Genomic DNA, 13,612 nt, shown 5'->3' on the forward strand with positions numbered 1-13,612 from the left:
GACAAAAGATGGAAGATAAAAGATTGGTGACAAAAGATGGAAGATAAAAGATTGATGACAAAAGATGGAAGATAAAAGATTGGTGACAAAAGATGGAAGATAAAAGATTGGTGACAAAAGATGGAAGATAAAAGATTGATGACAAAAGATGGAAGATAAAAGATTGGTGACAAAAAAAAATACTGGAAGACATATGTCAAAAGACAGGTGACAAAAGGATAGAAGACAGATGACATAAGACAGAAGACAAATGACAAAAGACTGATGGTAAAAACAAACAGAAGATAGGTGATAGCTGACAAAATATGGAAAATACCAGATAGATGACAAAGAGAAAAGAGATGGCAGTAGATGATAAAAGATTGATGATAAACGAAAGAATATAGATGACTTAAGACTAAAGACAGAATTAGGATGAAGGAGATAGATGACAGAAGATAAATGATGTCAGACAAAAGACAGAATTTTCATGACAGAAGATAGATGATTGATGACAAAAGACAGAATTTTGATGAAGGAGATAGATGATAAAAGACTGAAACAGATGACAAAGGATAGACGATGAAAGACAGATGATAGATGATAGATGGCAAAAGACAGAAGGTAGATGAAAAGAGACAAAAGGTAGATGATAGATGACAAAAACAGGAACATGACAAAAGACAATAGAAAGAAGATTGAAGATAAAAAAACCAGAAGAATACAACAAAAGACTAAAGACAGAACTAATAAAGGATAAAAAGTGATGACTAAAGATTGAAGGAAACAGACACCAGAGAACAAAAGAGAGGGCAGTAGATGATAAAAGACTGATGATAGACGAAAGAATATAGACGACTTAAGACTAAAGACAGAATTAAGATGAAGGAGATAGATGATATAATATGAGATAGATGACTAAAGATTGAAGGAAACAGACACCAGAGAACTAAAGATGATACTTACCTCACAGGTGGGCCCTGTCCAATCTTCAGGGCAAATGCATGTGAAATGTCCCTGACTGTTTAGTTGAGGGTCTTCTTGGTAACAGGTCCCGTTATTTGAGCAGGCGTTCAGAACACAGGGTATCATCTTCATGTCACACAACGGGCCACCCCACCCGATGGAGCACACACATTCGTATTGATCGTGCCGCTCTATGCAGGTGGAATTTTCGCTGCACTCATTGTCCAAGCAGAGGTCTCGCTCGCTGCAAGTCGGGCCCGTCCAACCGTGGACACAGACGCACTTGAAGTCATTGACGAAATCCAGGCAGATGGCCCCGTTCCGACACACAGCCGTCGCACATTCGTTGATGTTCGTTTCGCAGTTCTGGCCTGTGTAACCGGCGGCGCATTCACATGTGTAGCTGCCGTCTGTGTCGTGACATGTGGAGTTGTATTCGCACGGGTTGTCGAAGGAGTCAAGGCATTCGTTGATCTGTACCTGGCATAATTCTCCTGTATAACCGGTCGCACAGATGCATTTGAAATAAGCCAGCTGGTCGACACATGTGGCCGTGCCAACACATGGATTGCTACTGCACTCATTGATATCAATCTGCAATAAAAAAAAAGAAGAAACATATAGGCACGGGAGTGGCTGTGTGGTAAGTAGCTTGTTTACCAACCACATGGTTCCGGGTTCAGTCCCCACTGCATGGCACCTTGGGCAACTGTCTTCTACTATAGCCTCAAGCCGACCAAAACCTTGTGAGTGGATTTGGTAGACGGAAATTGAAAGAAGCCAGTCGTATATATGTATATATATATATATATATATATATATATAATATATATATATATATATATATATATATATAATATATATATATATATATATATAATATATATATATATATAATATATATAGGTGCAGAGTGGCTGTGTGGTAAGTAGCTTGCCTAACCAACCACATGGTTCCGGGTTCAGTTCCACTGCGTGGCACCTTGGGCAAGTGTCTTCTGCTATAGCCCTGGGCCGACGAATGCCATGTGAGTGGATTTGGTAGACGGAAACTGAAAGAAGCCTGTCGTATATATGTATGTATATATATATGTGTGTGTTTGTGTGTCTGTGTTTGTCACCCCAACATCGCTTGACAACCGATGCTGGTGTGTTTACGTCCCCTTCACTTAGCGGTTCGCCAAAAAGAGACCGATAGAATAAGTACTGGGCTTACAAAGAATAAGTCCCGGGGTCGATTTGCTCGACTAAAGGCGGTGCTCCAGCATGGCCACAGTCAACTGACTGAAACAAGTAAAAGAGTAAACTTAGCGGTTCGGCAAAAGAGACCGATAGAATAAGTACTGGGCTTCCTAAGAATAAGTCCCGGGGTCGATTTGCTCGACTAAGGCGGTGCTCCAGCATGGCCGCAGTCAAATGACTGAAACAAGTAAAAGAGTAAACTTAGCGGTTCGGCAAAAGAGACCGATAGAATAGTACTACTGGGGCTCCTAAGAATAAGTCCCGGGGTCGATTTGCTCGACTAAAGGCGGTGCTCCAGCATTGGCCGCAGTCAAATGACTGAAACAAGTAAAAGAGTAAACTTAGCGGTTCGGCAAAAGAGACCGATAGAATAAGTACTAGGCTTACAAAGAATAAGTCCTGGGGTCGATTTGCTCGACTAAAGGCGGTGCTCCAGCATGGCCACAGTCAAATGACTGAAACAAGTAAAAGTAAAAGCAAAGTAAATGTTGTTATATTTCGGAATGGTCATTTTGCCAGTTTAGCCAATAAAAACACACGCTCTATATATTTGATGTTTTTTTGCTTCAGTGTTATTTATTTTTTACATTAATCTTAATCTTATTTCGGCCAGAGTTCTTTCGTCACACTCCTGTGACTGCATCAGTGGTCCTTTGTTTTCTTCTTTCTGATGGTTAGTAAGGAGAGCCACACAAATAAGCAAGAAGAAAGCAAAGGACCACTGATGCGGTCACAGGAGTGTGACGAAAGAACTCTGGCCGAAATAAGATTAAGATTAATGTAAAAAATAAATAACACTGAAGCAAAAAAACATCAAATATATAGAGCGTGTGTTTTTATTGGCTAAACTGGCAAAATGACCATTCCGAAATATAACAATATCTGTTTCAACACACGACTTCACATAAAAAATCTTGCACAACAAATATTTAAACGTACTAAAGTAAATGTAATGTTTATTTATTAATTTTGTTTTGAATTAATCATGGATTATCTCGTAACTTTGAGATTTCAATGACGGGATTATTTATATTCTCAAAACAATAAAGAGCGCATCTCACCTCACAATCCTGTCCCGCCCAGCCATCCATACATTCACAGAGGTAACCCATGTGTTGATCAATGCAGGTGGCGTTGTTCTGACAGGGATGCGGCTGGCAGTCATCGATGCTGCTCTCACAGGTGGTTCCTGTCCACCCCTCCGTACAGTTGCAATGGAATGTTCCACGGCCATCAATGCATGTCCCATTGTTGGTACAGGGGTCAGATAAGCATTCTAATATTTCGGTTTCACAAAACTGACCTGTGGCAATGGGAAAAGGAAAAAAAGGGATTACATAGATATACATACATATACATACACATTTATATCTATCTATCTGTCTATACATACGTACATATATACATACATACATACATACATACACACATACATACATACATACACACATACATACATACATACATACATACATACACACATACATACATACATACATACACACATACATACATACATACATACACACATACATACATATATACATACATTTAAAAAATTTTTTTTACATACATACATTCATACATACGTACACACATACAAACATACACACATACATACAAACATACATACACACATACACACATACACATACACACATACATACACACATACATACATACACTCATACATACATACATACATACATACATACACACATACACACATACACATACACACATACATACACACATACATACATACAAACATACATACACACATACACACATACACATACACACATACATACACACATACATACATACACTCATACATACATACATACACTCATACATAAACACATACATACATACATACATACATACATACATTCATACATACATACATACATTCATACATACATACAAACACATACATACATACATACATTCATACATACAAACATACATACATACATACATACATACATACATACATTCATACATACAAACATACATACATACAAACATACATACATACATACATACATACATACATACATACATGGTCGGCAATAAGATAGATATCTCTTTCTCTTTTCTCTTTTACTTGTTTCAGTCATTTGAATGCGGCCATGCTGGAGCACCGCCTTTAGTCGAAGCAAATCGACCCCGGGACTTATTCTTTGTAACCCAGTACTATTCTATCGGTCTCTTTTTTTGCCGACCGCTAAGTGACGGGAACGTGAACACACCAGCATCGGTTGTCAAGCAAGCTAGGGGGACAAACACAGACAACACACACACATACATATATATATACATATATACGACAGGCTTCTTTCAGTTTCCGTCTACAAATCCACTCACAAGGCATTGGTCGGCCCGGGGCTATAGCAGAAGACACTTGCCCAAGATGCCACGCAGTGGGACTGAACCCGAACCATGTGGTAGTTTAGCAAGCTACTTACCACACAGCCACTCCCGGGCCTATATATATATATTTATATACATATATACGATGGGCTTCTTTCAGTTTCCGTTACCAGATCCACTCACAAGGCATTGGTCGGCCTGGGGCTATAGTAGAAGACACTTGCCCAAGATGCCACGCAGTGGGACTGAACCCGGAACCATGTGGTTGGTTAGCAAGCTACTTACCACACAGCCACTCCTGCGCCTATATATATATATATATACGACAGGCTTCTTTCAGTTTCCGTCTACCAATTCCACTCACAAGGCATTGGTCGGCCCGGGGCTATAGCAGAAGACACTTGCCCAAGATGCCACGCAGTGGGACTGAACCCGGAACCATGTGGTAGGTTAGCAAGCTACTTACCACACAGCCACTCCCGTGCCTATATATATATATTTATATACATATATACGATGGGCTTCTTTCAGTTTCCGTTACCAGATCCACTCACAAGGCATTGGTCGGCCTGGGGCTATAGTAGAAGACACTTGCCCAAGATGCCACGCAGTGGGACTGAACCCGGAACCATGTGGTAGGTTAGCAAGCTACTTACCACACGGCCACTCCTGCGCCTATATATAGAAAAAAGAAAAAAGAAAAAGAAAGGTTGGCAATGCCTGTGCAGAGTTTTAGGTCCAATAAGGCTTGCACAACACCTCACAGACCCTCTCCACTCTATTGACATTATCCAGAGATAAGCCGGAGCAAGATGTCTGGTGCCAATATGAGTTGCAGGCTCAGGGATGTGGGAGCGCCGTGATCTCTAGCACAAACCAAAGATCCCCAAAATGTTCAATGCCATTCCCTGCATATCTGGTTTTATATCAGAGTGACCTTCTCCTGGAGACATGCTTTAACAAAAGCTGAGGGGTGCCTCACTCCCAGTGGTCTTTCAGCACGCCGGACACCACCCCGGAATTTCTACATACCCGTACTAACATTTATTGGATGGCCGTTGATTCTCAAGAGGTCCTCAAACATACATTCATACATACATACATACATACATAGATACATACATTCATACATACATACATACACACACATACATACATACATACATACATACATTCATACATACATACATACAAACATACATACATACATACATACATACATACATACATACATACATAGATACATACATTCATACATACATACATACAAACATACATACATTCATATATTCATACATACATACATACATGCATTCATACATACATACATACCATAATACATACAATACATACATACCATAATACATACAATACATACATACACACCCCTCTCTCTCTTTGGGAGAGGCACAAGCACCTACACGCACATATACACACACGGCAGTAACTTCCACCTACCGAATTCAATCACAAAGCTCCGGTCAGCTCGGGGCTATAGTGGAAGACACCTACCCGAAGTGCCACGCAGTGGGACTGAACCCGAAACCATGTAGTTAGGAAGCAAGCTCCCTAACCACACAGCCATGTCCGCGCCTATATACATACACACATACATACATACATTCATACATACATTCATACATACATACATACATTCATACATATATGCATATATATATATATACATACATACACACACACATACATACATACATACATACATACACACACACACATACATACATACATACATACACACACACACATACATACACACATACATACATACATACATACATACATACATACATACATACATACATACATACATACATACAAACATACACACATACATACATACACACACACATACATACATACATACATACACACACACACATACATACATACATACATACACACACACACATACATACACACATACATACATACATACATACATACATACATACATACATTTATATATATAACTAGCAGTATCGCCCGGCATTGCTCGGGTTTGTTTCGACCCTTTAGAATTGGAATTTTTGGAAAGTAAAAATTTTGCATTATGTAGCTTGTTATTCTCTTTAAGTGAACATTTTTTCTGTTTGAAATACACTGAAAAATGATGACACAACAGTCAAAAAATTGTAAAAAATAGGGATTTTCATAGAGAAAAAGCACCTTTTTGATGTAAATAATTTTTGGTGTTAACATGGTCCGATTAAAATTTTTTCTTCTACAGAAGGCAAAGCAAACCTTCTTCTATCAACTTGCACTGCAAGGTCTCGAAGGAGATAGTGTTAGTTGAAGGCTACCAAACCTGCCATACACAGACAACTTCAGCTTTAGATATAGAGATTACTAGCATTATCACCCGGAGTTGTTCGGGTTTGTTTCGACCCTTTAGAATTGGAATTTTTGAAAAGTAAAAATGTTGCATTATGTAGCTTGTTATTCTCTTTAAGTGAACATTTTTCTGGTTGAAATACACCGAAAAATGGCGACACAGCAGTCAAAAAATCTTTAAAAAATAGGGATTTTCATAGAAAAAAAGCACCTTTTTCATGTAAATAATTTTTGCCAAAATATTTACGTCGCATCAATGCAGCACAGAATTTTGTCAGTAAACAGGTTGCAGTCTCAAAGCGACGAAAATATATGGGCAAATTTAAATTTAAATGTTGGAGTGAATCTAACGGTTTTTGTGTGTTTCTTAAATGGCTTACAAACACCTTCCATGCTGCAATTAAATAAGTAATTAAATAAGTAAATAATTAAATAAATAAATAAATAAATAAATAGTGGTAAGTGGCTTGGTTACAAACCACATGGTTCCGGGTTCAGTTCCACTGCGTGGCACCTTGGGCAAGTGTCTTCTGCTATAGCCCCGGGCCGACCAATGCCTTGTGAGTGGATTTGGTAGACGGAAACTGAAAGAAGCCTGTCGTATATATGTATATATATATATATATGTATGTGTGTTTGTGTGTCTGTGTTTGTCCCCCTAGCATTGCTTGACAACCGATGCTGGTGTGTTTACGTCCCCGTCAAATAACCGTTCGGCAAAAGAGACCGATAGAATAAGTACTGGGCTTACAAAGAATAAGTCCTGGGGTCGAGTTGCTCGATTAAAGGCGGTGCTCCAGCATGGCCGCAGTCAAATGACTGAAGCAAGTAAAAAGAGTAAACTTAGCGGTTCGGCAAAAGAGACCGATTGAATAAGTACTGGGCTTACAAAGAATAAGTCCCGGGGTCGATTTGCTCGACTTAAGGCGGTGCTCCAGCATGGCCGCAGTCATATGACTGAAACAAGTAAAAAGAAAAAATAAAAAAAAGGGAAAAAAAGGAAAGATTTGGCCGTTGTAGTCCAAGGGACATAATTCGTATCTCAGACAAGTTTTTGTCAAAGTTATTTCCCTTGGACTTTAGAAAATCATTAAGGTACCCGGCAAAGTGTACTTAATAACGGTGACGGAACAGAAACAGCACCCGCGGCGGCGGCGGCAGCAGTAGGGCCGCCAGCGGCCACTCCATCTGCAAGGATGGACTTGTAGGTACAGAAGTGGCTGTGTGGTAAGAAGCGGTGAGCTGGCAGAAACGTTAGCACGCCGGGCGAAATGCTTAGCGGTATTTCGTCTGCCGTTACGTTCTGAGTTCAAATTCCGCCGAGGTCGACTTTGTCTTTCATCCTTTCGGGGTCGATTAAATAAGTACCAGCTACGCACTGAGGTCGATGTAATCGACTTAATCCGTGTGTCTGTCCTTGTTTGTCCCCTCTGTGTTTAGCCCCTTGTGGGTAGTAAAGAAATAGGTATTTCGTCTGTCTTTACGTTCTGAGTTCAAATTCCGCCGAGGTCGACTTTGTCTTTCATCCTTTCGGGGTCGATTAAATAAGTACCAGCTACGCACTGAGGTCGATGTAATCGACTTAATCCGTTGTCTGTCCGTGTTTGTCCTCTCTGTGTTTAGCCCCTTGTGGGTAGTAAAGAAATAGGTATTTCGTCTGCCGTTAGGTTCTGAGTTCAAATTCCGCCGAGGTCGACTTTGTCTTTCATCCTTTCGGGGTCAATAAATTAAGTACCAGCTACGCACTGGGGTCGATATAATCGACTTAATCCCTTTGTCTGTCCTTGTTTGTCCCCTCTGTGTTTAGCCCCTTGTGGGTAGTAAAGAAATAAGAAGCTGGCTCCCCAACCGCATGGTTCTGGGTTCAGTCCCACTGTGTGGCGCTTTGAGCAGGTGTTTTCTACTACAGTCTAGGTTGACCAAAGGGGATTTGGTAGACGGAAACTGAAAGAAGCCTGCCCCAAGGAAAAACTAAGCTAAGAGCATTAGATTCCTTGGAAGAAAGCAGCGAATGTATACAACGTGTGTGTGTGTGTATGTGTGTGTCTGTGTGTTTGTGTGTGTGTGTGTTTGTGTGTGTGTGTGCTTGTGTGTGTGTGTGTGTTTGTGTGTGTGTGTGTTTGTGTGTGTGTGTGCTTGTGTGTGTGTGTGTGTTTGTGTGTGTGTGTGTTTGTGTGTGTGTGTGTGTGTGTTTGTGTGTGTGTGTTTGTGTGTGTGTGTGCTTGTGTGTGTGTGTGTGTTTGTGTGTGTGTGTGTGCTTGTGTGTGTGTGTGTGTGTGTGTGTGTTTGTGTATGTGTATGTGTGTGTTTGTGTATGTGTGTGCTTGTGTACATTTCTACTTGCATACGTGTGTGCTTCCGTATGTGTGTACAACACAACACTTGATATTAGATTCCAGGTGACAAAAAGGAAAAAGAAAAAAAAAAACCTTACTACTCACCTGTATACCCTTTCGGACAAACACATATGTAGCCCTTGTGTTCGTCCACACAGGTGGCATAGTTCTCACATTTATGGGACACACAGTCATCCACACTGGCCAGGCAATCTGCAGACGTCCAGCCTATTAACATCAAGAGAGAGTAAGATTTTACTTAACGACTAAACAAAAACAGACAGGTAAGTTGAGGTAAGTTAAGTTAATTTTTTGGCTCAAAAAGCAAAAAGCTAGGCTATGTAGGGGGACAGGGATTTATGTACAGGGAGGGTGGTCATGCAAAGAGTTCAGGCCATTTGTGGTCAAGGGAGACCTTGAACCGAGCGGTCGTCGGCATCTTCACTATCTTGTCCGGCAGCTTATGCCACAGATCCGCAACCCAGACGGAGAAAGCCCCTCTCTTTCGATTGAGATGAAATCGTCGTAGATAGAGCTTATATATATATATATATATATAGATATATATATATATATTCAATTCAATTCAATTCAATTTTTATTGGCTCAAAAAGCAAAAGCAAGGCCATGTAGGGGCACATGGAGTTATGTACAGGGAGGGTGTTCATGCAAAGAGTTCAGGCCATTTCTGGTCAAGAGAGACTTTGAACTGAGCGGTCGTCTGGCAGCTTATTCCACGGATCCGCAACCCGGACGGAGAAAGCACCTCTCCTTCGATTGAGATGAAATCGTCGTAGATAGAGCTTTATATATATATATATGTATATATATAGTGTAATAAATAAAAATATATATGCATACATACATCTACATATATATATACATGCATATATAAATATATATACGTGAGTACAGGACACCACAACTAGACGTAGAACTCAACGAGAAACGAAAACGGAAAAACCATTTTTTTACAACAGAAAAACAGAGAATAGGACATACTACACAGGGAAAAATCCCCTTCATCAGCTGTCACTAGTTCGACTCTAGCATGTTTCGAAATATATATATATATATATTCAATTCAATTTTTATTGGCTCAAAAAGCAAAAGCAAGGCCATGTAGGGGGACATGGAGTTATGTACAGGGTGGTGTTCATGTAAAGAGTTCAGGCCATTTCTGGTCAAGAGAGACTTTGAACCGAGCAGTCGTCGGCATCTTCACCATCTCGTCCGGCAGCTTATTCCACAGATCTGCAACCCGGACGGAGAAAGCCCCTCTCCTTCGATTGAGATGAAATCGTCGCAGATAGAGCTTTATATATATATATATTCTATTCAATTCAATTTTTATTGGCTCAATAAGCAAAAGCAGGCCATGTAGGGGGACAGGAGTTATGTACAGGGTGGTGGTCATACAAAGAGTTCAGGCTATTTCTGGTCAGAGAGACTTTGAACCGAGCAGGTCGTCGGCATCTTCACTATCTCGTCCGGCAGCTTATTCCACGGAACCGCAACCCGGACAGAGAAAGCCCCTCTATAGAGAATAAAGGTCGAGCGTCTTACCACACAGCCACCCCTATGCCTATATTTATATTTAGAAGGTCATTTCTTATGGTCATTTACCATCAGTCTTGCATTTATAAAGCACTTAGCTGTACAGGTAAGTTAAGGTAAGTTAAGTTTATTTTTTGGCTCACAAAGCATAAAGCAAGGCCATGTAGGGGGACAGGGAGTTATGTACAGGGTGTGTTTCATGTAAAGAGTTCAGGCCATTTCTGGTCAAGAGAGACTTTGAACCGAGCAGTCGTCGGCATCTTCACCATCTCGTCCGGCAGCTTATTCCACAGATCTGCAACCCGGACGGAGAAAGCCCCTCTCCTTCGATTGAGATGAAATCGTCGCAGATAGAGCTTTATATATATATATATTCTATTCAATTCAATTTTTATTGGCTCAATAAGCAAAAGCAAGGCCATGTAGGGGGACAGGGAGTTATGTACAGGGTGGTGGTCATACAAAGAGTTCAGGCTATTTCTGGTCAAGAGAGACTTTGAACCGAGCAGTCGTCGGCATCTTCACTATCTCGTCCGGCAGCTTATTCCACGGAACCGCAACCCGGACAGAGAAAGCCCCTCTATAGAGAATAAAGGTCGAGCGTCTTACCACACAGCCACCCCTATGCCTATATTTATATTTAGAAGGTCATTTCTTATGGTCATTTACCATCAGTCTTGCATTTATAAAGCACTTAGCTGTACAGGTAAGTTAAGGTAAGTTAAGTTTATTTTTTGGCTCACAAAGCATAAAGCAAGGCCATGTAGGGGGACAGGGAGTTATGTATAAGGAGGGTGGTCATACAAAGAGTTCAGGCCATTTCTGGTCAAGGGAGACTTTGAACCGAGCGGTCGTCCATCTTCACTATCTCGCCCGGCAGCTTATTCCACGGATCCACAATCCGGAGGGAGAAAGACCCTCTCCTTCGATTGAGACCATCACCTAATCACCCTCATCCATCTTGTTGCTTAACAACAACAACAACCCCACCACCACCACCACAATACCAGCAGCCTGCAACGCCACCACCACCAACACCATCCCACCACCACCACAACACCAGCACCACCCCTGCTGCTGCCACCACCACCACCACCAACAACAACAGCCATCCAAGAATTTGGACCTGGAGATCCCCATTCCCCCCCCCCCGACTTCGAGGGGCCACCTCCCAGTGGTGTCGGGCGTCAACAAAGATCCCTCGACTACAACAAGAGGACCAAAGTTTTTTTTTCCAAGATCTGGGGTCTCTCGCCCCTAAGCCCTCGACCATCACCTTAATCACCCTCATCCATCTTGTTGCTTAACAACAACAACAACAACCCCACCACCACCACCAACCCCACCACCACCACCAACCCCACCACCACCACCAACCCCACCACCACCGCATAATCACCACTCCACCACCACCACCCCGTAATCTCCTCCAACACCATCAACACCCCATAATCACAACCATCCCACCACCACCACCACAATACCAGCAGCCTGCAACCCCCCCCATCCCCCATCCCCCCCACCACCAACACCACCACCATAATACCAGCAGCCCCACCCACACCACCACAACAATACCAGCAGCCCCACCCACACCACCACACCACCAACCATGAAATACCAACCATGCAGCCGCAGCCCCACCCACACCACCACCACCACCACCATGATACCAGCAGCCTGCAGCCCCACCCACACCACCACTGCCGCCACACCAAAAGCAAACACACTCACCTTCATAACATTTCTTCTCCCCGGTCTTTGTGTCACAATAGAAATTGTCGCCCCTCTTTGCTTTGCAGTAGACATCACACGAGGGTCCATAGTAGTCCGGGTCACAATAGGAGGTGATGCTGGCGACCAACCTGGAAACAACGGGAAGAACAGGCGTTAAATTGATGTACAAGTTACTCTTTTACTCCTTTACTTGTTTCAGTCATTTGACTGCGGCCATGCTGGAGCACTGCCTTTAGTCGAGCAATTTGACCCCAGGACTTATTCTTTGCAAGCCTAGTACTTATTCTATCGGTCTCTTTTGCCGAACCGCTAAGTCACGGGGACGTAAACGCACCAGCATCGGTTGTCAATCAATGCTAGGGGGACAAACACAGGCACACAAACACACACGCACACATATATATATACATATATACGACGGGCTTCTTTCAGTTTCTGTCTACCAAATCCACTCACAAGGATTTGGTCGGCCCAAGGCTATAGTAGAAGACACTTGCCCAAGGTGCCACGCAGTGGGACTGAACCCGGAACCATGTGGTTGGTTAGCAAGCTACTTACCACACAGCCACATATATATATATATATGTATGTGTGTGTTTGTGTGTCTATCTTTGTCCCCCTAGCATTGCTTGACAACCAATGCTGGTGTGTTTATGTCCCCCGTCACTTAGTGATTCGGCAAAAGAGACCGATAGAATAAGTAACTAGGCTTACAAAGAGTAAGTCCTGGGGTCGATTTGCTCAACTAAAGGCGGTGCTCCAGCATGGCCACACTCAAATGACTGAAACAAGTAAAAGAGTTATATTGTGATGTAATCTTTGGGCCAACAATGTTTGTGGCTGAAGAGAGCTTTAAACCATCTTTTCTATCAATAATACACTGATGTAATAACAGATTGTTTATAAAGCTTGAAACATGTGTACCGCAATATCCTTTGTGTTCTGTTTTTAATTTATTTTTGATATACATACATATATATATATATTAAATTAGAGATAAAACAACTATTAGGCAAATCAAAAGGAAAATGTAATATAATTTTATATATATGCCAGCCCCGTCTGGCA

General features: G+C 41.7%; 1 protein-coding gene across 1 annotated transcript in view; it reads right to left on the minus strand.

Annotated features, from left to right (window-relative positions):
- The window catches only part of LOC115232054 (fibropellin-1-like), a gene marked incomplete at both ends in the record, with an annotated part of 19,705 nt that extends 6,986 nt beyond the window's left edge, over positions 1-12,719 (minus strand). The window contains 4 exons of the mRNA XM_029801932.2: positions 946-1,539; positions 3,248-3,489; positions 9,356-9,478; positions 12,542-12,719. Coding sequence (XP_029657792.2) covers positions 946-1,539; positions 3,248-3,489; positions 9,356-9,478; positions 12,542-12,719 — 1,137 coding nt within the window. The remainder of the gene's footprint in view (positions 1-945; positions 1,540-3,247; positions 3,490-9,355; positions 9,479-12,541) is intronic.
- Positions 12,720-13,612: the final 893 nt, after the last annotated feature.

Source organism: Octopus sinensis, unplaced genomic scaffold, assembly GCF_006345805.1.
Source record: "Octopus sinensis unplaced genomic scaffold, ASM634580v1 Contig19210, whole genome shotgun sequence".
Classification (NCBI taxonomy): domain Eukaryota; kingdom Metazoa; phylum Mollusca; class Cephalopoda; order Octopoda; family Octopodidae; genus Octopus; species Octopus sinensis.